The sequence below is a fragment of the Coregonus clupeaformis genome, chromosome 7 (genome assembly GCF_020615455.1).
Source record: "Coregonus clupeaformis isolate EN_2021a chromosome 7, ASM2061545v1, whole genome shotgun sequence".
NCBI lineage: Eukaryota > Metazoa > Chordata > Actinopteri > Salmoniformes > Salmonidae > Coregonus > Coregonus clupeaformis.
Genome location: NC_059198.1, coordinates 7,308,575 through 7,331,817, shown reverse-complemented (window position 1 = coordinate 7,331,817; position 23,243 = coordinate 7,308,575). Strand labels below are relative to the sequence as shown.

At 46.4% G+C, this 23,243-nt stretch overlaps 1 protein-coding gene across 1 annotated transcript in view; it reads left to right on the top strand.

Annotated features, from left to right (window-relative positions):
• LOC121570749 (voltage-dependent P/Q-type calcium channel subunit alpha-1A-like) overlaps positions 1-23,243 on the top strand; it is a 123,705-nt gene that overhangs the window by 39,400 nt on the left and 61,062 nt on the right. Inside the window, exons 4-26 of the mRNA XM_045221010.1 lie at positions 4,322-4,413; positions 4,630-4,782; positions 5,211-5,398; positions 7,011-7,114; positions 7,289-7,404; positions 7,549-7,593; positions 8,061-8,147; positions 8,445-8,651; positions 9,095-9,207; positions 9,387-9,499; positions 10,409-10,540; positions 10,856-10,928; positions 12,887-13,004; positions 13,295-13,362; positions 14,255-14,349; positions 16,613-16,663; positions 17,742-17,877; positions 18,715-19,364; positions 19,493-19,842; positions 20,146-20,281; positions 20,497-20,626; positions 20,916-20,975; positions 21,143-21,249. Coding sequence (XP_045076945.1) covers positions 4,322-4,413; positions 4,630-4,782; positions 5,211-5,398; positions 7,011-7,114; positions 7,289-7,404; positions 7,549-7,593; positions 8,061-8,147; positions 8,445-8,651; positions 9,095-9,207; positions 9,387-9,499; positions 10,409-10,540; positions 10,856-10,928; positions 12,887-13,004; positions 13,295-13,362; positions 14,255-14,349; positions 16,613-16,663; positions 17,742-17,877; positions 18,715-19,364; positions 19,493-19,842; positions 20,146-20,281; positions 20,497-20,626; positions 20,916-20,975; positions 21,143-21,249 — 3,324 coding nt within the window. The remainder of the gene's footprint in view (positions 1-4,321; positions 4,414-4,629; positions 4,783-5,210; positions 5,399-7,010; positions 7,115-7,288; positions 7,405-7,548; positions 7,594-8,060; positions 8,148-8,444; positions 8,652-9,094; positions 9,208-9,386; positions 9,500-10,408; positions 10,541-10,855; positions 10,929-12,886; positions 13,005-13,294; positions 13,363-14,254; positions 14,350-16,612; positions 16,664-17,741; positions 17,878-18,714; positions 19,365-19,492; positions 19,843-20,145; positions 20,282-20,496; positions 20,627-20,915; positions 20,976-21,142; positions 21,250-23,243) is intronic.

Below are 23,243 nucleotides of genomic sequence, written 5' to 3'. Positions count from 1 at the left end.
CCTCAACCAGACACCCCACCAGGGCTCAGTGGGAAGGCTTTCAATGATGTGTCATTCAGATTGTATTACATTAACACATCATCATCCCATGTTCCCTGGTGTTTAGGTGTACTGTCAGACTAACGGTGGGCCCCTGAGACTCTCCTGTGTTGTAGTGGTCCATGTGGAAGGGGAGAGACACATAGTGAGTAGTGATGTGCTGTTCGCAAAATATTCATTATTTTTGAACGACTGTTTTTAATGACTCTAGAGTCATTAATGATTTTTCTGATTGACTTGTTAGTTTTAGTTGTTTGACCTGTTGGCTGCAATGCAATGAGTCCTACAGCAGGATTGATGCACGCTCTTCCGGCTCAGTGGCTCCAGAGACGTGCTCCGACAAAAAACTGATCATGCTGCAGGCATTGTTTCGAACTGATAATATATTGCATGGTGCAAGAATGAATGCAATTAATTGATTATTGAATGTTATGATGGACACAGCTTTGTAGAACCAAAACTACAAAGCTGCTCAACAAACTCGAACTCGAGAATGAATCATTTGGGAGCTGCAGTTCGCAAACGACATTGTGCTTATCACGGCAGTCAAGCAATGCATTCCACCAAGAGTCGTTCACAATCTAGTCCGGTTGTGCCACAACTAGAGCTCATTTACATGTATCAAGAAATGATCTTATTTGTATGCAAATGTAGCCTACTTTGTTTAAACCACACGTTCCAAAGTCTCAGTCAATAAGCCCCCTATGGCGAACTACATGTGAACGAAAGGATTGTGAACGAAAGGCAGGTCAAACTCTATCCTCCTGATTCCTGCTTATAAGCAAAAACTAAAGCAGGAAGCACCAGTGACTCGGTTAATAAAAAAGTGGTCAGATGACGCAGATGCTAAGCTACAGGACTGTTTTGCTAGCACAGACTGGAACATGTTCCGGGATTCTTCAGACAGCATTGAGGAGTACACCACATCAGTCACTGGCTTCATCAATAAGTGCATCGATGATGTCGTCCCCACAGTGACCGTACGTACATACCCCAACCAGAAGCCATGGATTACAGCACTGAGCTAAAGGGTAGAGCTGCCGCTTTCAAGGAACGGGACTCTAACCCGGACGCGTATAAGAAATCCCGCTATGACCTCCGACGAACCATCAAACAGGCAAAGAGTCAATACAGGTCTAAGATTGAATCATACTACACTGGCTCTGACGCTCGTCGGATGTGGCAGGGCTTGAAAACTATTACAGACTACAAAGGGAAGCACAGCCGCGAGCTGCCCAGTGACACAAGCCTACCAGACGAGCTAAACCACTTCTATGCTCGCTTCGAGGCAAGCAAGACTGAAGCATGCATGAGAGCACCAGCTGTTCCGGATGACTATGTGATCACGCTCTCCGTAGCCGATGTGAGTAAGACTTTTAAGCAGGTCAACATTCACAAGGCCGCAGGGCCAGACGGATTACCAGGACGTGTACTCCGAGCATGTGCTGACCAACTGGCAAGTGTCTTCACTGACATTTTCAACATGTCCCTGACTGAGTCTGTAATACCAACATGTTTCAAGCAGACCACCATAGTCCCCGTGCCCAAGGACTCTAAGATAACCTGCCTAAATGACTACCGACCCGTAGCACTGACGTCTGTAGCCATGAAGTGCTTTGAAAGGCTGGTCATGGCTCACATCAACAGCATTATCCCAGAAACCCTAGACCCACTCCAATTTGTATACTGCCCCAACAGATCCACAGATGATGCAATCTCTATCGCACTCCACACTGCCCTTTCCCACCTGGACAAGAGGAACACCTACGTGAGAATGCTATTCATTGACTACAGCTCAGCATTCAACACCATAGTGCCCTCAAAGCTCATCACTAAGCTAAGGATCCTGAGACTAAACACCTCCCTCTGCAACTGGATCCTGGACTTCCTGACGGGCCGCCCCCAGGTGGTAAGGGTAGGTAACAACACATCTGCCACACTGATCCTCAACACGGGGGCCCCTTAGGGGTGCGTGCTCAGTCCCCTCCTGTACTCTCTGTTCACCCATGACTGCATGGCCAGGCACGACTCCAACACCATCATTAAGTTTGCCGACGACACAACAGTGGTAGGCCTGATCACCGACAACGATGAGACAGCCTATAGGGAGGAGGTCAGAGATCTGGCCGTGTGGTGCCAGGACAACAACCTCTCCCTCAACGTGACCAAGACAAAGGAGATGATTGTGGACTACAGGAAAAAAATTGGACTGAGCACGCCCCCATTCTCATCGACGGGCTGTAGTGGAACAGGTTGAGAGCTTCAAGTTCCTTGGTGTCCACATCACCAACGAACTATCATGGTCCAAACACACCAAGACAGTCGTGAAGAGGGCACGACAAAGCCTATTCCCCCTCAGGAGACTAAAAAGATTTGGCATGGGTCCTCAGATCCTAAAAAAATTCTACAGCTGCACCATCGAGAGCATCCTGACTGGTTGCATCACCGCCTGGTATGGCAACAGCTTGGCCTCCGACCGCAAGGCACTACAGAGGGTAGTGCGTACGGCCCAGTACATCACTGGGGCAAAGCTTCCTGCCATCCAGGACCTCTATACCAGGCGGTGTCAGAGGAAGGCCCTCAAAATTGTCAAAGACTCCAGCCACCCTAGTCATAGACTGTTCTCTCTGCTACCGCACGGCAAGCGGTACCGGAGTGCCAAGTCTAGGTCCAAAAGACTTCTCAACAGCTTCTACCCCCAAGCCATAAGACTCCTGAACAGCTAATCATGGCTACCCGGACTATTTGCACTGCCCCCCCACCCCATCCTTTTTACGCTGCTGCTACTCTGTTAAGTATTTATGCATAGTCACTTTAACTCTACCCACATGTACATATTACCTCAACTACCTCAACTAGCCGGTGCCCCCGCACATTGACTCTGCAACGGTACCCCCCTGTATATATAGCCTCCCTACTGTCACTTTATTTTACTTCTGCTCTTTTTTTCTCAACACTTTTTTTGTTGTTGTTTTATTCTTACTTTTTTTGTTTAAAATAAATGCACTGTTGGTTAAGGGCTGTAAGTAAGCATTTCACTGTAATGTCTGCACCTGTTGTATTCGGCGCATGTGACCAATAAAATTTGTTTTGATTTGATTTGATTTGTAGAATCACCACTCTTTCAAGTTTTCAGTTCATCGTTTGCCGGTATGGGGTCCTGCGTGCTCTAGGCATTATTGACTCAAATGAACAAAATTAGTCTAAACATTTGTTCTTTTTGACTGAATAAGTCGATAAGATCCGAGTCAGTAAAAAGAGCCGAACTTCCCATCATTATATTGAGCATATGTGCTAGAGTGAGGTATCTGCAACTTTTACCCCATAAGGGTTAAGGTTAGGATTTGGGGAAGGTAAGCTGATCCTTGATCTGTTCTCAAGGATGTAGCATAGGTAGGCTGACGCCAGACATTGTACCTGACAATGTGACCTGGACAGCTCAATGTTCTAGTTGTCTCCTACAAGGTCCCTGAGTTTTTCCAGGTCAGCTCAGGACAGGAGAAACTCATGGGCCAAAGCATAGGTTTGATCTGAGGTGCTACAGGACTCAGCCGTTGATGATTCACAGTCAGTCAGAGGGATAACTGGAAGTCAGACAATGTGAGAGAACATCCTCTCCTTCACACACACACCTCTTCACCAACACTTCACCAACACACACACTCCTTCACAGAAACACACTCTCAGTTTTTCCTACACAATGTGGGTGTGTGTCTGTGTGTGCGTGTGTGTGTGTGTGCATGTGTGTGTGCACGCACAAATGTGTGTGTGTGTGTGTGTGTGTGTGTATGGTGAGGTACAGGTAGAGTCCTGATGAGTTGGCAGTGGCCATGGCTCTCAGACAGAGTTTATAAATAGGGGGAATAAAGATGAGGAACAAATGAGCTGTCAGCAACTCTCACTCACACAGCCTGTGCTATGTTTCTCTCTCTCTCTCTCTCTCTCTCTCTCTCTCTCTCTTGCTCTCTCTATCGACTTCCCTGTTCCATCTCTTGATTGACTCGTGGCTCATTCAAGCATTCACATTATTGACTTACTCATTCACTCGCTGAAAGTCTTCTTCTCATCCAGGTGACAAGTGATTAGTGTCAATGATTAACAGATGATGTCATTAAAACCCCCGGCAACCGACACACATTGATTGGCTGATGCTACAAATGTCCCCCAAAAATATTCAGATTCTATAATTATTCCTTCTCTTTATTTTCCCTCTTCCCTCTGTCTCGCTCTCTCCCTCTCTCCACCTCCTCTCTCTCTCTCTCTGCTCCGTCTCTCTCTGTAGGATCTTGTCTACAGTGGGATCGGACTTCGATTTGCGGACTCTGAGAGCGGTCCGTGTGCTGAGACCCCTCAAACTGGTGTCTGGGATACCCAGTAAGTCATAGGGACATATGGGGGGTGGGGGACGGAGAGAACGACTAGCTACATCCCTGATAGTCGTATTTGATCTGATACCATAAGAGGAGGGGAGGGGGATAGGGAGGACAGTTCTGATTAAAGTTACATCATTTTTATTGGGGTTTTGGGATGTAGGGCAGGGTTTTTTACTTTGTCTGTTGTTTCTGTTCTGAAACTATGTGTCTCTCCCAGGCCTCCAGGTGGTCCTCAAGTCCATCATGAAGGCTATGATCCCACTGCTGCAGATCGGCCTGTTGCTATTCTTCGCCATCCTCATGTTCGCTATCATTGGCCTGGAGTTCTACATGGGCAAATTCCACACTACCTGCTTCGACATTCACACAGGTAAGTCGGTCAGTCAGTCGGTCGGTTGGTCGATTGGTCGGTCGGTCGGTCGGTCGGCCAGAAGGTTGTGGGTCGGTTGGTTGGACGGTCGGACAGTCAGTCAGTTAGTCAGTCAGTCGGCATGCCAGTCATTCTACCAGTTAGTCAGTCAGCCAGTCAGCCAGTCAGTCGCCAGTCAGTCAGGCAGACAGGCAGTATGTCAATCAGTCAGTCAGTATGCCAATCATTCTACCAGTTAGTCAGTCAGCCAGTCAGCCAGTCAGTCGCCAGTCAGTCGGTCAGTCAGTATGTCAATCAGTCAGTTAGTCAGTCAGTCAGTCAGTATGCCAGTTAAATCAGTGACAAAAAAACTGTCAATTCAATATGAACCAAAGAAGATCTAGCTCTTAGATTACATGTTGATCCCCAAACTCTCTGTACCCCTGTAGATGAGATTCGCGAGGAGTTTCCGTGTGGGACCGAAGCCCCGTCGAGACTATGTCCAAACGGGACCGTGTGTCGACAGTATTGGCTGGGGCCTAACTACGGCATCACCCAGTTTGACAACATCCTGTTTGCCGTGCTCACAGTCTTCCAGTGTATTACCATGGAGGGATGGACTGACCTGCTCTACTATGTGAGTTATGGTACTTCACATCACAGTGGGTCTGTATTAGGGGTATTATGGCATTTACTTGAAAGTTAAAGAGCTGGACTATTATGTGAGTAACAGTTGGGATAGGGTTTGAGTTCGGGTTTGGTTTTGGGTTTAAGATCAGGAGTTCGGATTTGGTTTTGTCTTTGTGTTTGGGACTGGATTCAGGATTGGTTTGGGGTTTGAGATCGGGATCAAGTTTAGTCTTCGGTTTTGGTTTGAGATCGGGTTCAGGTTTCATTTTGGGTTTCGGTTAGAATTGAGGCAAGATAAGCTGATCCTAGATCTGTGGCTAACTAGGCCAACTACAACCTGGATAATTGATTTTTATGGTATTTACTAGTAAATTACATGGTAATTACCCACCAATTTATACAATACATGTTTCACTGCTATACAAATATGCCCATAGCATTTACTCATATACTGTATTGTGTGCCCATACCTAAGACACAGTGAATAGTGCCCTGCTGCCAGTGGCAATGGTTGCTATGGTGACGGAGAGGTGGATGAGGGCAGTGGGGGAATGTGAGTGTAGTCCCATCCACAGCAGTCTCTATGGGCCTACATTCCATCCTCCCCTTCCCTCTCTTCCCCCTCTTCTCTTTCCTCGCTCTATCTGCTTCCTTAAAATGTCTCTCCATCTCCATTCCTCTTCTCTTCCTCCTACTCCCCCCACCTCACCACAACCAATCACTCACTGTCCCTCTCCCCCCGTCGGCCTCCCCCTTTCTCCCACTCCCCCCCCTTTCCCCCTCCCTCCACCTTCTCCCTCTTCCCTTCTTCTCTCTCCTCCATCAGTCTCACTCGGTGGCGGTGCTGCTCTATATTTAACAGGCCTGTTCAATCAGAGTTATTCTTGCAGCTGCTGAGGAGGAAAGTGCTGAAAGTTTAATGGCTAAAAAGGCTGTTAGTACATTTAGTACAGCACACAGCAACAGCAGCCAAGCCCACAGACATAGGGAGGGAGGGAGGGAGGGAGAGAGAGAGAGAGGAAAGGAAGGAAGGAAGGAAGGAAGGAAGGAAGGAAGGAAGGAAGGAAGGAAGGAAGGAAGGAAGGAAGGAAGGAAGGAAGGAAGGAAGGAAGGAGGGAGGGAGGGAGGGAGGGAGGGAGGGAGGGAGGGAGGGAGGGAGGGAGGGAGGGAGGGTGGGTGTATGGGAGAGAGAAAGAACGTTACATTCTGTGATGGACTCTGTTTAGGGGGAAATACAGCAAGACGGGGAGGGGTGAGAGAGGGAGAGAAAGGGGGGTTGGAGAGAGAAGGGGAATGGAGGGATGAGGATGAGAGGGAGAGAAAGCGTGAGGGAAAAAGAGAGAGGAAGAGCGTTACATTCTGTGCAGCTGAACTGTTTAAATGGTACATACTCTGTACAGTATACTGTATAAAACAATGTTCTAATCAACACCTTATTGTGGTGGCCCTGTCCCAGTTTATACAAAAGGTCCTGAAATAGTCTGCTATTCTTTCGCTTTATAAAATCTACATCTCAGTGTAACCTCTCTAGTCAAACAAGGGAAATATGAATTACTAGATCAATGAATAGATCAATAGATGAATGATTAAGAAATAAATATGTGTGTGTGTCTTTGCAGAGCAACGATGCCTCAGGGAGCGCGTGGAACTGGATGTACTTCATCCCCCTCATCATCATCGGCTCTTTCTTCATGTTGAACCTGGTGCTGGGTGTACTGTCTGGGTAAGTGTGTGTGTGCACACGTGTGTGTGTGTGGGAGAGTGTGTGTGTGTGGGCGCACGTCCGCGTGTGTGTGGGAGATGTGTGCGTGTGTGTGTATATGTCATTGTATAGATCTATATGTGTGTTTCAGCTGATATGTGTGTGTTGATATATGTGTGTGTGTGTCTACGCCAGGGAGTTTGCCAAAGAGAGAGAGCGAGTGGAGAACAGGAGTGAGTTTCTGAAGCTGAGGAGACAGCAGCAGATAGAGAGAGAGCTCAATGGATACCTGGAGTGGATTTGTAAAGCAGGTACATTATCATCATATAGAACTGCACACACAACATACTTGGAACCCTATGTTACATATTTATGTTATATATGTTATATATGTTATATATATATTGCCATATGCATTCCCATGTTATTGTTTACTTCACTTTTCCTTCCTATAGAAGAAGTGATCTTAGCAGACGATGAAGACCCTGATGCCTTTGACGGTATTTACCCCACAGTGTGTGTGTGTTTGTGTGTGTAGTGACGTAGATATGATAATAATGTGGATATTCAGACAGACAATGAGAAAATATAGCATTGTGTAAATGTAGCATATTTGTTAGTGTAAATGTAGCATCTTTGCTAGTGTAAGTGTAGCATTTTTGCTAGTGTAAATGTAGAATCTTTACTAGTGTAAATGTAGCATCTTTGCTAGTGTAAACGTATCATCTTTACTAGTGTAAATGTATCACATTTACTAGTGTAAATGTAACATCTTTGCAAGTGTAAATGTATAATCTTTACTAGTGTAAATGTAGCATCTTTATTAGTGTAAATGTAGCATCTTTACTAGTGTAAATATATAATCTTTACTAGTGTAAATGTAGCATCTTTGCTACTGTGCCAGTGTTGGTTTGCGTGTTCTATAGTGAGCAGTTGTGCGTCGCTGTGTTCTGTTTGTCCCATTCAGGTACCCGCAGGAGACCCACCATCAAAAACCACAAGAACAAAACAGATCTCCTTAACCCAGAGGATGGGGATGGAGACCTGGCAGTGGGTAAGAAACACCACACACACACACACACACACACACACACACACACACACACACACACACACACACACACACACACACACACACACACACATACACACACACACACACACATACACACACACACACAAGATGTTACATGCTAATCAAATGTGTTTCTTTTCTCGCCACTCCTGTCCCCATCCCCCTTTCCTCTTCCCACTCTCCTCTTCTCCTCTCCTCCATCCCTTTCTCCTCTTCCCACTCTTCTCCTCTCCTCCATCCCTTTCTCCTCTTCCCACTCTTCTCCTATCCTCCCAGGTTCTCCCTTTGCGCGGACCAGTCTGAAGAGTTCAAAGCTGGAGGGCTCTAACTTCCATAAGAGGGAGCGTCGTCTGCGTTTCTTCATCCGACGCATTGTGAAGACCCAGTATTTCTACTGGAGTGTACTGTGTCTGGTGGGACTGAACACCATGTGTGTGGCTGTAGTACACTACGACCAGCCTGAACCACTATCAGACTTCCTCTGTGAGTAGACATACTGGGAGGGAGGGATGGAGGCTGGGAGGGAGGGAGGCTTAGGGAGGGAGGGCTAGAGAGGGAGAGAAAGAGAGAGAGAGAGAGAGAGAGAGAGAGACAGACAGACAGAGAGAGAGAGAGAGAGAGAGAGAGAGAGAGAGAGAGAGAGAGAGAGAGACACGAATAGAGAGAGAGAGGTAGGGATGGTGGGAGGGATGGTGGGAGGGAGGGATGAAGGATGGATGGATGGATAGATGGGTGGATGGATGGAAATTCTACCAACTTTTCTTTCTTTCTCTCTGCCTCTCTGATTGCTTCTTTCAGTGAATTTTTCAATACCCCTCTTTATTCCTTTTCTTTTAATATCATCCTCCTGTATTTTCATGCTCGCTCACTTCTGATCTTTCCCACTTTCTCTCCCCCTGTTCCCTCTCTTTTTTCACCTCTTACAGACTTTGCGGAGTTCGTCTTCTTGAGTATCTTCATGTCTGAGATGGGTATAAAGATTTATGGACTGGGGTCACAGCCTTACTTTCACTCCTCCTTTAACTGCTTTGACTGCATTGTGAGTGGTGGAACTCGTCTGCTCTAGGGTACACATGGTGCACACAAGGCATATATGACACACACACACACACACACCAATACAGTAAACACACGCACTCACACATTATTTTATGACCACATGTTTTGGATAACTAATCGTCACTAGTCACTAATCGTGTGTGTGTGTGTGTATGGCAGGTAATATGTGGCAGCATATTCGAGGTGCTGTGGGGTTTTATCCAGCCTGGGACATCCTTTGGTATCAGTGTATTACGAGCTCTAAGGTTACTGAGAATCTTCAAAGTCACCAAGTAAGTCTCTACTGACTTTGTGTCAACCTCTGTATCTGATATCTTATCAATCTGTTTGTCAGCATGTCTCATTAACAAACGACCATGAAATTCAAAATTGTTAGGCTTTTCTAAACTCTCTCTCTCTCTCTCTCTCTCTCTCTCTCTCTCTCTCTCTCTCTCTCTCTCTCTCTCTCTCTCTCTCTCTCTCTCTCTCTCTCTCTCTCTCTCTCTCTCTCTCTCTCTCTCTCTCTATCTCTCTCTCTCTCTCTCTCTCTCTCTCTCTCTCTCTCGCTCTCTCTCTCTCTTTCTCTCTCACTTTCTCTCTCACTCGCCTTCCCCTCTCTCTCTCTCTCTCTCTCTCTCTCTCTCTCTCTCTCTCTCTCTCTCTCTCTCTCTCTCTCTTTCTCTCTCTCTCACATGCTCTCTCTCTCCCACCCTCTCTCCCCCACCTCTCTCAATTCAATTCAATTCAAGGGGCTTTATTAGCATGGGAAACATATGTTTACATTGCCAAAGCAAGTGAAATGGATAAACAAAAGTGAAATAAGCAATAGAAAGTGAACAGTAAATATTACACTCACATAAGTTCCAAAAGAATAAAGACATCTCAAATGTCATATTATGTATATATACAGTGTTGTAACGATGTGCAAATAGAAAAGTACAAAAGGGAAAATACATAAGCATCAATATGGGTTGTATTTACAATGGTGTTTGTTCTTCACTGGTTGCCCTTTTCTTGTGGCAACAGGTCACAAATCTTGCTGCTGTGACCTCTCTCTCTTTCACTCTCCTTCCTCTCTCTCTCACATGCTCTCTCTTTCTCCTATCTTTCTCGCCCTCTCTCCCCCGCCCCTCCCTCCCTTCCTCTCTCTCTCACTTTTTTTTTTCTCTCTCTCTCTCTACTGCTCTCTCTCTCTCTGTCAGGTACTGGGCATCTTTGAGGAACCTGGTTGTATCTCTGCTCAACTCCATGAAATCCATTATAAGCCTGCTCTTCCTCCTCTTCCTCTTTATCGTCGTCTTCGCTCTGTTGGGCATGCAACTCTTCGGAGGACAGTCAGTACCTCCTTCTCTTCTTTTCCCCTCTTTTCTGGCCCCTTTCATCCTTCCTCCCCCCTTCCTCCCCTTCCCTGTCACTCTTTGTCCTCAGTGTCTGTGTGTTTGGAGCCATCTTTAATCTCTCTCTCTCTCTCTCTCTCTCTCTCTCTCTCTCTCTCTCTCTCTCTCTCTCTCTCTCTCTCTCTCTCTCTCTCTCTCTCTCTCTCTCTCTCTCTCTCTCTCTCTCTCTCTCTCTCTCTCTCTCTCTCTCTCTCTCTCTCTCTCTCTCTCTCTCTGTCTCTCTTCCTCCATTTCTCTCTGTTTATCCTCTAGGTTTAATTTTGAATCTGGCACTCCCCCGACCAACTTTGATACTTTCCCTGCAGCAATAATGACTGTGTTCCAGGTGAGTGGATAAAGACGGGAGGGGGGAGTGGAGAGGGGAGAGAAAGGAAGGAGAGAATGGAATGAGAAAAGAGGGCAGGAGAAGAGTGGGAGAGGGAGTGGTAGCGCACTGGAAATGTGGGATAAGAGAGAAAGAAAGGGGATAGATGAGTGTAAAGGTAGGTTAAAGGAGTGGAGAGTATGTAAGCAGTCCCGAGATAAGCAGTCCTAACATGTGTGCAAAGCGTGTGTGTATAAGAGTGTATGTGTTTAAGAGTGTGTGTGTGTATAAGATTGTGTGTACAGTAGTACGAGTGTATGAGTGTCTGTACAGACGTAGGATCTTAATTTGATCATTCTTTTGTTCTGATAGTTTTCCTGAACAGCAGGAAATGCAAACTTGTAGTGTATTCAAGGTTTAAAAAGGCTTCTAAAGCTTGTAACTTCCATTTAAAATGTCAGACTTGATTTGCCCCAACGAAAAATGTATCAACCCCTTCAAAAAAATGTCCAGTATTTACAGTGGGGAAAAAAAGTATTTAGTCAGCCACCAATTGTGCAAGTTCTCCCACTTAAAAAGATGAGAGAGGCCTGTAATTTACATCATAGGTACACGTCAACTATGACAGACAAAATGAGAAAATAAAATCCAGAAAATCACATTGTAGGATTTGTTATGAATATATTTGCAAATTATGGTGGAAAATAAGTATTTGGTCAATAACAAAAGTTTCTCAATACTTTGTTATATACCCTTTGTTGGCAATGACACAGGTCAAACGTTTTCTGTAAGTCTTCACAAGGTTTTCACACACTGTTGCTGGAATTTTGGCCCATTCCTCCATGCAGATCTCCTCTAGAGTAGTGATGTTTTGGGGCTGTCGCTGGGCAACACAGACTTTCAACTCCCTCCAAATATTTTCTATGGGGTTGAGATCTAGAGACTGGCTAGGCCACTCCAGGACCTTGAAGTAGGTATGGTGTTCTTTGGATGCAACTCAGCATTCTTTGTCCTCCAAACACGACGAGTTGAGTTTTTACCAAAAAGTTATATTTTGGTTTCATCTGACCATATGACATTCTCCCAATCCTCTTCTGGATCATCCAAATGCACTCTAGCAAACTTCAGACGGGCCTGGACATGTACTGGCTTAAGCAGGGGGACACGTCTTGCACTGCAGGATTTGAGTCCCTGGCGGCGTAGTGTGTTACTGATGGTAGGCTTTGTTACTTTGGTCCCAGCTCTCTGCAGGTCATTCACTAGGACCCCCCGTGTGGTTCTGGGATTTTTGCTCACCCCACGGGGTGAGATCTTGCGTGGAGCCCCAGATCGAGGGAGATTATGAGTGGTCTTGTATGTCTTCCATTTCCTAATAATTGCTCCCACAGTTGATTTCTTCAAACCAAGCTGCTTACCTATTGCAGATGCAGTCTTCCCAGCCTGGTGCAGGTCTACAATTTTGTTTCTGGTGTCCTTTGACAGCTCTTTGGTCTTGGCCATAGTGGAGTTTGGAGTGTGACTGTTTGAGGTTGTGGACAGGTGTCTTTTATACTGATAACAAGTTCAAACAGGTGCCATTAATACAGGTAACGAGTGGAGGACAGAGGAGCCTCTTAAAGAAGAAGTTACAGGTCTGTGAGAGCCAGAAATCTTGCTTGTTTGTAGGTGACCAAATACTTATTTTCCACCATAATCTGCAAATAAATTAATTAAAAATCCTACAATGTGATTTTCTGGATTTTTTTTCTCAATTTGTCTGTCATAGTTGACGTGTACCAATGATGAAAATTACAGGCCTCTCTCATCTTTTTAAGCGGGAGAACTTGCACAGTTGGTGGCTGACTAAATACTTTTTTTCCCCACTGTATAATCCACAGAATAATTCACATTTCCTGTTGCTGGAGGATTATTTTTCTGCTGTAGCAAACTGCCTCAAATTAATATCCTACATCTTTATTAAGAGTGTGTTCTCCCCCCAGATCCTGACCGGAGAAGACTGGAACATGGTAATGTATGATGGAATCGAGTCTCAGGGAGGAGTCAACAACGGAATGGTCTTCTCAGTCTTCTTCATCGTGCTCACACTCTTCGGCAACTGTATCCTTACACACACACACACACACACACACACACACACACACACACACACACACACACACACACACACACACACACACACACACACACACACACACGTACACACACACACATGCATGCATGTACATACATAGCACACCCACCTACCCACACACACACAAGCACGCACATGCACATGCTCATGCACACACACACACATGCACGTACACACACGTACGCACACACACACACAGTCTCAATCCCACACACTGTGTTGTGTGTAGTCTCTGTCTTTAACCCTTTGCTCTCAGACACTCTGCTGAATGTGTTCTTGGCCATCGCTGTGGACAATCTGGCTAACGCACAGGAACTCACTAAGGTACAGTACTTTGTGCACTGACCTAGCCACGCCTACTGGGGTCAAATAGAATGACCCTTCAGTTCAGGAAATGACCTCTCACCCTGTCAGCTCTAGCTCTCCATCAAAGATTATCTATATGTTGACAAGATATTGAACTGTCTGCTCTAACAATGGGAATAAATGTCTGCAAAGGCGGAAGGCAGGCAGGAAAAGGCGGGAACAGGCAGGAACATTCTAGCCAATGAGAGGGCAGATACGCATGTGAACAACAGGCACAACTCCGATATAAAATAGTTTTTCTCAAAGTTGCCGGCATGCCACGTGCGTCCACTTATATCAATACATTCGTAACAACCTAAACATTATGAAACTTTTATTCTATTAAATAAGCCTCACTTACCAAGTTAGGAATTACATTTTCTTTTGACCAAGTTCAAAACTCTCTAATTGTCGCCATACAAAAAATCCCCACTTGGTCTGCTTCACGCTTCATTCTCGCGTGGACTGGTTTTGGGGGCGGAGTCAGCCCTCTCGCTTCACCTCTTCTTCTGTGTCTCCATGAATCTGGACAGTCCCCTGTAGCTCAGTTGGTAGTGCATGGCGCTTGCAATGCCAGGGTTGTGGGTTCGTTTCCCACGGGGGGCCAGTATGAAAAATAGATGCACTCACTAACTGTAAGTCGCTCTGGATAAGAGCGTCTGCTAAAAATGTAAATGTCAAAATCCCGCTTTCTCTTATCTATAAATGTCATTGCTCTATTTTCTCACACTGTCTACCATTTGTATCAACCTCCTCTATCTCTGCTTTTTATCCTCCCCTCTCTCGCTCCCTACTATGTATTTCTCCTCTTCCACCCTCCCCCCCAACCCCACCCCCCCCTCTCACTCTCTGTCTTTGGTAGGACGAGCAGGAAGAGGAAGCCGCTTCCAAGAAAAATGCTTTACAGAAAGCCAAGGAGGTGGCCGAAGTAAGCCCTCAGTCTGCAGCCAACCTCTCCATAGCGGCGTAAGTATCTCTCTTTCTTTCTCTCTTTCCATATCTCTCTCTGTTGTTTCTCTCATCCTTGTCCCCTCATCTCCCTTAGTGTGTCCACTTTTCAGGTGCACATACAGACACCTGCGCGCTTGCTCGCACACACACACACACACACACACACACACACACACAGACACAGACACACGCACACACACACACACACACACACACACACACACACACACACACAGACACACACGCACATGTACACACACACGCACACACTAGTGTTTGATCTCCTCCTCCAGTAGGAAGCAGTGAGTCTTAGATCCTTTCTCTGCAGCTCTCAGTTCTCACATGGTAAAGTTCACAGTGTGTCCACGGTCCACAGCCCTTATAATATCACAGCAGGGGAGCCTGAGGATGTAGGGACACACTGCCAATATCACACATAGAGTTGACCTTCACTACTATTATAGTAAGGTCATAACTGTTGTTTCTACTCTGAAACATGAACACGTATGTACGCAAGCAAATCTTACATACACACACACACACACACACACACACACACACACCCCATCAGTCAATCTCTGACGTAGCCCACTTTTGATGTGTACTTTTCTGTGGTGTGTTGACTATTGTTGTGTGTTGTGTCTTGGACATGTTTCCCAGTCTGTAAGACAGCTAAAGGTGCATTGATATGGCAATACTAGGAATGGTTTCCACTAATGAGGTGACTGTGACGTCATTCCTAGCACTGCCCCACCATGCCAGTATAAATCCAAATCATTCATCCGCATATGTAATAGCTTTGCAAGCAGGGATTTTCCAAGCTGGAATCTTCACACTTGCTAAAGCAGGTTAGGAGATACTCTGAGTCCCTGTCTGGGACTCTGGGAAGAAGATTTGTCTCTGGATCTAAATGGGTTACACTTTACCTGACCCCTCCTTCACAAGGCCGACATAACACTATTATAATGATGACATAACACTATTATAATGATGACATAACACTATTATAATGATGACATAACACTATTATAATGATGACATAACACTATTATAATGATGAAATAACACTATTATAATGATGACATAACACTATTATAATGATGACATAACACTATTATAATGATGAAATAACACTATTATAATGATGACATAACACTATTATAATGATGAAATAACACTATTATAATGATGAAATAACACTATTATAATGATGACATAACACTATTATAATGATGACATAACACTATTATAATGATGAAATAACACTATTATAATGATGACATAACACTATTATAATGATGAAATAACACTATTATAATGATGACATAACACTATTATAATGATGACTTAACACTATTCTAATGATGACGCAACACTATTATAATGATGACTTAACACTATTCTAATGATGACTTAACACTATTCTAATGATGACATAACACTATTATAATGACTTAACACTATTATAAGGATGACTTAACACTATTATAATGATGATTTAACACTATTATAATGATGACAACACTATTATAATGATGACATAACACATGTTGTAAATATGTCATGACAACCAGAAGACCTGGGTAACGGTTTGTGACTTGAGAAATGATTGTCTCTCTACCTAGTTGTAGAGAGATAGAAACTGCCTTTGTTTGAAGGGTAGTCTGTGTATGGTAGAATGAATGGAGAGATGTATAGATAAACTGAAGACAGTGCTATAGAATTTGTGGAAGAGAGACAAAATGTGAGATAGAGAGATATGGATGCCTGTGTAGTGGAAGGGAGATGTGGATCTTGAGATAGAGAAATATTATGAGAAAAGTATAGAGGGATAAAAGAAAGTTTGTGCAAGAGAAAGAAAGTAGAAAACTGGAAAGAGAAAGGAGAAGAAGATAAAAAGAGAAATATGAAGAGAACAGAATAGAAATGGAGAGAATGATGAATAGAGACATAGCAAGATGGTTGTCTGAGCAGTGTGAGTTGAAATGGTGTGTGTGTATTTGTTAGTGTAAACTAGTGCGTTGTGTGTGTGTTTGTTGGGGAGGGTTGAGGAGTGTGCTGCCTCATTCACACTATAGGGCCGACCCTTAATGTACTGTACTGGCTCGGATATCTTTTTTTCACATGGTTATTTCCAGCATGGTTCCAGCCACTATGGTGGATGCGTAACCAGGCCAGCCCAGTACAGCTCTGCTTGGCTCTGGTTGGTCATATAATGTGAATTAGGCATGCGTGTGTTCTCTGTGTCATGTCACTCACCGACTGTTTCCCTCCTCAGCGAGAAAGTAAACAGCACAGGTCACAACGCTTCCGACCCCTTTCTGGACTGGTATTTACTCATTTATACTCCTTCTGTTTTTTTTCCGCCCGCTTTTCCTTTCCTCTCCATCCTGTTTTAGTTATCCCCCTCTAATTATCATTTCTTTACTCCCTTGCTTTTTGGGGGGGTTTCTGAGTTGGCTTATTTTGAATATATTATCTGTTGGCTGCTCCCCGCAGTATGGCTGTGGCTTTACTGTGGTTGACTGTGGTCCCTGGGAAAGGGAGTTAGTGGGTCTGGGGCGCCATTTTGGTTATTTCGTTGGCAACATCTCAATTGGCACCTTATTCCCCATATAGTGCACTACTGTTGACCTGAGCCTTTCATAAGGGTGGTGCAACATTTGGAGAATAGAGTGTCATCTGAGGTTTGCCCTTTTTTTCTCAGAACTTCCATTTTGGGTATTTTTGTTGATGACTCCATTTTGGTTGTTTCTTTGGGTCCTTTTGGGTTGGGTTTCCTGGTCGACTGTGTAATATCCTAACCTTGCCTCAATATCATTCTCCATCTTGTGCCTCTCTCTGTGTGATTTCCCAAAGTGGGGCTGGTCTGCCCACTGCTTTGGGAAACTGTGGTCGACCATACACCTTCAGTAGCTCTGTGTTTCTGCCCTGTAGGTCCAGCAAGGTGACCCTTTACATGTGTGTGTGTGAGCTCTACAGTGTGTGTTTGTGTATTTGCTTATGTTTCTATTTCTGTATACTTGTGTATGTAGGTTTCTGTACGTCTGTGTGTTTGTATATTTGACTCTTATTTGACTGCTTAACCTGGTATTTGACCTCTCCACCCATCCTCTCTTTTCTCTCCCTCTCTGCCTCCCCTCCTTCTCCTCTGCTCTCCATCATGCTTTCTGTCTCTATTTCTTAACCTCTCTTTATGGATCTCTCTTTTCTCCTCTCTCTTCTCCCCTGTCTTCTCTCCTCTTTCATCCAACTCTGTCCATCACTTCCCACCTTTCCTCCATCTTGCCTCCCTCCTCTCTCTCTCCCCTGCTCTCTTCTTTCCTCTCTCTTCTCTTATCTCTTCGATCCTCTACCTCTCTCTCTGCCCCCCATCCCTCCTCTCTCCCCTCTCTCCATCCCTGTAGTAAGGAGCAGCAGAAGAACAGTAAGGGTGGTAGTAAGTCAGTGTGGGAACAGAGGACCAAGGAGCTGAGGAAACAGACTCTAATGACCAGCAGAGAGGCCCTCTACAACGAACTGGACCCAGAGGACCGCTGGAAGGCAAGGAGAGAGGAGGGAGGGGGGAGGAGACAGAGAGGGGAGGAGGGAAGGATGGAAGGAAAGAAAGGAGGGTGGAGGGATGGAAAGGGGGATACCTAGTCAGTTGCACAACTGAATGCATTCAACCGAAATGTGTCTTCCGCATTTAAGCTGAATCAGAGAGGTGCGGGGGGCTGCCTTAATCGACATCCATGTCATTGGCGCCAGGGGAGCAGTTGCTGTGGGGGTTAACTACCATGCTCAAGGGCAGAACAGCAGATTTTTCCACCTTGCTGGCTCTGGGATTCAAACAAGTAACCTTTCGGTTACTGTCTCAACGCTCTAACCTCTAGGCTACCTGCCGCCCCAGGGAGGGGGGTAAGGAGGGAGGGGGGTAAGGAGGGAGACAGTGAGAGACAACAAACATAATGGAGAAGGGGGGGGGGGAGAGCGATGGAACACAGAAAGGGGAGAAATTGGGAAAGTTGTTAACGTTTTTTATTGGTTTGGGTCAAGCTGATACTTACCTGCATGATACCTTCTGGTACTTACCTCATCTAGTTCAGCATAATTGGTAACTACCTGGTAACTACTTGGTAACTACCTGGTACCAAATGTGACATAGTGGTTGGTGCTTTTGTCAATTAATTAAATAATTACAATTATTGGCTAATTACCAATCATTTAATAAAGTTTTAGAAAAATAAAGCGTTACAGGAGGTTATATGACCTCTGGGATGCTAACGATATTATGCCTCTCCTTTGATTCCGCCTGGCCTTCTTCGTCCGTCCCCTGCTTACAACTCTCCCAACCCAACCTCTCCCTCCTTCCCCCCCTCCCCTCCCACTTTCTTCCAGGTGAACTGCTCCCGCCACATCCGTCCCGACATGAAGACCCATACAGACCGCCCTCTAGTGGTGGACCCCCAGGAGAACCGCAACAACAACACCAACAAGACCACCAAAGAACCTGACCCCCGCCTCAGCCAGCAGCACGCCGACGAGCTGCTCCGCAAGCAGACACACGCCCACGAGAGAGGAGGTGGGGGAGGAGGAGGTGGGGTCTCAGGGTCTGGTTCGGGCCCTGGAAGGCCCTACGAGAGGGCGGACTCTACGGAGAGCCGCAGGAGCCGCAAGGAGAGCAAGGAGCACCAGGAGCTCCAACACCACCACTCCTCCCATACCTGCCTAGATGCAACGATACTGGGCCAGAGTGGAGAGGAGAGGACCCAGAGGAGGCACCACCACCCACGGGGCCAGGTGGGCTCATCGGAGCACAGGAAACCCCGCCAGCACCGCATGCCCCCAGAGGACGAAGAGGGGGGAGGTGGAGGAGGAGGTGGTGGAGGAGGAGGGGAAATTCGGCACAAGAGCAGGGGGACAGAAGGAGGAGGCGAGGGGGAGCAGGAGGGGGGTGAGGGAGGTGAGAGGAGGCAGAGGCGGCATCGACATGGCACTCAGTCAGGGTGTGATGGTGAGGGGAAGAGGACGCGGCAACACCGCAGGAAGTGAGTGAGACCCTGACACACACCCTGTAGTTCTCAGAACCTTTCAGACATTTCCATACTCCTTCTCTTCCTTCAATCTCTCTAATTTCTCCCTTTCTTCCTTTCTTTCCTTCTCTTTCCCTCTATAGGGATGGTCCCAACCTGTCCACCACACGGCCCATCCAAAAGAGCCTCTGTAGACAGGACAGCCAGTACAGCGAGGACATGGACAATGTCATGAACAGTAAACTGGCCACCAGCCAGCCCCAGCTACCCCCAGGCTCCACCCAGCAGCCCTGCCCAGCCTCGGGCCTCCCCAGCCCAGCCAACCACATTACTCCAGGCCCAGGCTTTGGCCCTGCAGGCCTCAACACTCACCTGACCAACAGCAGCTCCCACTTGGGCACAGATGGAAGCCTGGTTCCTGCATACGGAAGTAGCACCCAGATAGCGGACCACACGGCAGTGGACATACCTTCCCACAACGCCATACTACAGGGTGAGAGAGAGGGAGGAAAGAGGAGGGGAGGGGGATGGAGGGAGACTGTGAATGACCAAGGTTTATCAGGTGACATCTTCAGTCAAAACATTGAGAAACAGCTACACATGCCATGCTATTTCTTCTTTCTTCTTTCTTCTTTCCTTTCCTTTCCTTTCCTTTCCTTTCCTTTCCTTTCCTTTCCTTTCCTTTCCTTTCCTTTCCTTTCCTTTCCTTTCCTTTCCTTTCCTTTCCTATCCACCCCCCCCCCTCCCTCCCTCTCACTCTCTCTCTCTCCTCCCTCTCTCTCTTGCCTCCCTCCAGTCAATAAGAATGCTAACACGGAGCCTCTGCCTAAGAAGGAGGATAAGGATGATGATGATGATGAGAAGGGTGATGAAGATGGACCCAAACCAATGCCTCCCTATAGCTCCATGTTCATCCTCTCTACCACCAACCCGTAAGTGGGCGCATGCATGCACACACACACACACACACACACACACACACACACAATCACAATCACAATCACACACACAAACGTATATTCATTATTAATTATATTAATGATGATTTTCTGTAGTTGTTGCAATGTGTGTGTGTGTGTGTGTCTGTGTGTGTACGTGCGTGCTTGTGTGTGCGTGTGTGTGTGTGTGTGTCTGTGTGTGTGATCAGGTTCCGGAGACTATGCCACTACATTGTGACTCTGAAATTCTTTGAGTTTGGTATCCTGTCTACCATCGCTATGAGCAGTATCGCCCTGGCAGCAGAAGACCCCGTCTGGCCAGAATCACCTCGCAACAATGTGAGACACTCAATGCTAGCTCTGTGTCCATATTAGCTTCTATTTACTCTCCATGCTAACTTAGCTATTAGCTAACTTTTACTTTACCCCCTATGCTAACATAGCTAGTTTAGCTAGCTTCTACTTTACCCTCCATGCTAACTTAGCTATTATAGCTAACTTCTACTTTAACCTCAATGCTAACTTAGCTATTAGCTAACTTTTACTATACCCTCCATGCTAACTGGACTATTAACTAGCTTCTACTTTACCCATGCTAACTCTGTGTCCTCTCTCTCCCTTTATGCAGGTTCTGCGCTACTTCGACTATGTGTTTACGGGAGTGTTCACCTTTGAGATGTTGATTAAGGTAACTCTGAATCTACTTCACTCTAGCTATACTTGTTATTTTCTGATGTGAGACAATCAATCTCTCCGTCTCCCTTACTCTACCGCCCCCCCTCTCTTTCTCTCTTTTTCTCTCTCTCTCCCCCCCTCTTCCTCCTTCTCTCTTTCCAACCCCCCCCCTTCTCTCAGATGGTGGATCTGGGCCTGGTGTTGCACCAGGGCTCCTATTTCCGTGACCTGTGGAACATCCTGGACTTTATAGTGGTTAGTGGTGCTCTGGTGGCCTTCGCCTTCACGTAAGTGACCCTCCTGCCCCATCACCTCCTCTCCCCCAACTCTCTCTCTCTTGTCCTGCCTGCTGCCCCCTCTCCTCCTCTCCCCACACTGCCCCCTCTCTCTGCTATCCTCCAAGGGGTCACATCGTCACAGCGCAGCCAGCCTCACAGGCGCCCTGGAGCAAAGCCCTACTCTCTCACTCTCTCCTCTGTCGCTCTCTCTTCTCTCTTCTGTCACTCTCTCTCTGTCTCTATCTATCCCATGCTCTTGCTCTGTCTCACGTTCACACTCCCACGCTCTCTCTCTACTGTCTCACTCTGTCTTTGTCTTACCTCCTCTGTCTGTCTTGCTCTGTCTCACTCGATTATGATACATAATCTGATGTCTTTGGCAAGCACCTCAACAACCTTCCCACAACCTTCCCATAACATCCAACTCCCCAGGCTACTGGCACTACTGTTTCCCCTATGCCCCCTCTCAATCATCTTTCACCAGAGGCAACCCCTTCCATCTCCTCCTGTCCTTTACCCCGCTCCCTCGCTCCCCATCTCACCTGCCCCCCTCGCTCCTCGTTTCCCCTCCTCCCCCCTGCGGTCAACCACTATCCCCCTCCCCCTTTCTCTCCCAATGTCCACTACGCCCCCCTCTCTCGCCCCTCTCCTCCCCCTTATCTCCCGTGGGTGTGAGGACCACCCCAGGCACCTGTAACCCTTTAGTGTCCCAGGCGGTTCTAGAGCTGAGGGGCCCGAGCCGCACCCCTCCTCCACCCCTCCAACGGAGCAGGTATTTCAGCTTCCTTCTTCTGCACGCCACTGCCTGATCTTGGGCTGGGAGTGGGACAGGTTGAGACAAGGGGGTTAGGACTGGAGTGGGGGCAGGTGGGGGCAGGTGGGGTTGAGCGAGAGAGAGGAAGGGGTGAGAAAGGATAAAGATGAGATGGGAATAGGCAGGAGGGGTAGGTCTTGGAATAGTACATTGATACCTTGTCAATGATACATTGACTCTCTTGAAAAGAGATGCTGAGTCTTAATGTGATTACATGGGCCGACACAGGATAGATCAACAGACTAAAGGGAATGGCTGGGTTGGGTGTGATGCTAAAATGTGAATGTTTTTTCTGACTGTTAAGATTTTTCTGGAATATAGTGTATGACCTGTTGTCTGTATGCATGAGGACATCCTCCTCTGTGCCTATGGGTGTCTACAGTGAGGGAAAAAAGTATTTGATCCCCTGCTGATTTTGTACGTTTGCCCACTGACAAAGAAATGATCAGTCTATAATTTTAATGGTATGTTTATTTGAACAGTGAGAGACAGAATAACAACAAAAAAATCCAGAAAAACGCATGTCAAAAATGTTATAAATTGATTTGCATTTTAATGAGGGAAATAAGTATTTGACCCCTCTGCAAAACATGACTTAGTACTTGGTGGCAAAACCCTTGTTGGCAATCACAGAGGTCAGACGTTTCTTGTAGTTGGCCACCAGGTTTGCACACATCTCAGGATGGATTTTGTTCCACTCCTCTTTGCAGATCTTCTCCAAGTCATTAAAGGTTTTGAGGCTGACGTTTGGCAACTTGAACCTTCAGCTCCCTCCACAGATTTTCTATGGGATTAAGGTCTGGAGACTGGCTAGGCCACTCCAGGACCTTAATGTGCTTCTTCTTGAGCCACTCCTTTGTTGCCTTGGCCGTGTTTTTTGGGTCATTGTCATGCTGGAATACCCATCCACGACCCATTTTCAATGCCCTGGCTGAGGGAAGGAGGTTCTCAACCAAGATTTGACGGTACATGTTCCCGTCCATCGTCCCTTTGATGCGTTAAAGTTGTCCTGTCCCCTTAGAAGAAAAACACCCCCAAAGCATAATGTTTCCACCTCCATGTTTGACGGTGGGGATGGTGTTCTTGGAGTCATAGGCAGCATTCCTCCTCCTCCAAACACGGCGAGTTGAGTTGATGCCAAAGAGCTCCATTTTGGTCTCATCTGACCACAACACTTTCACCCAGTTCT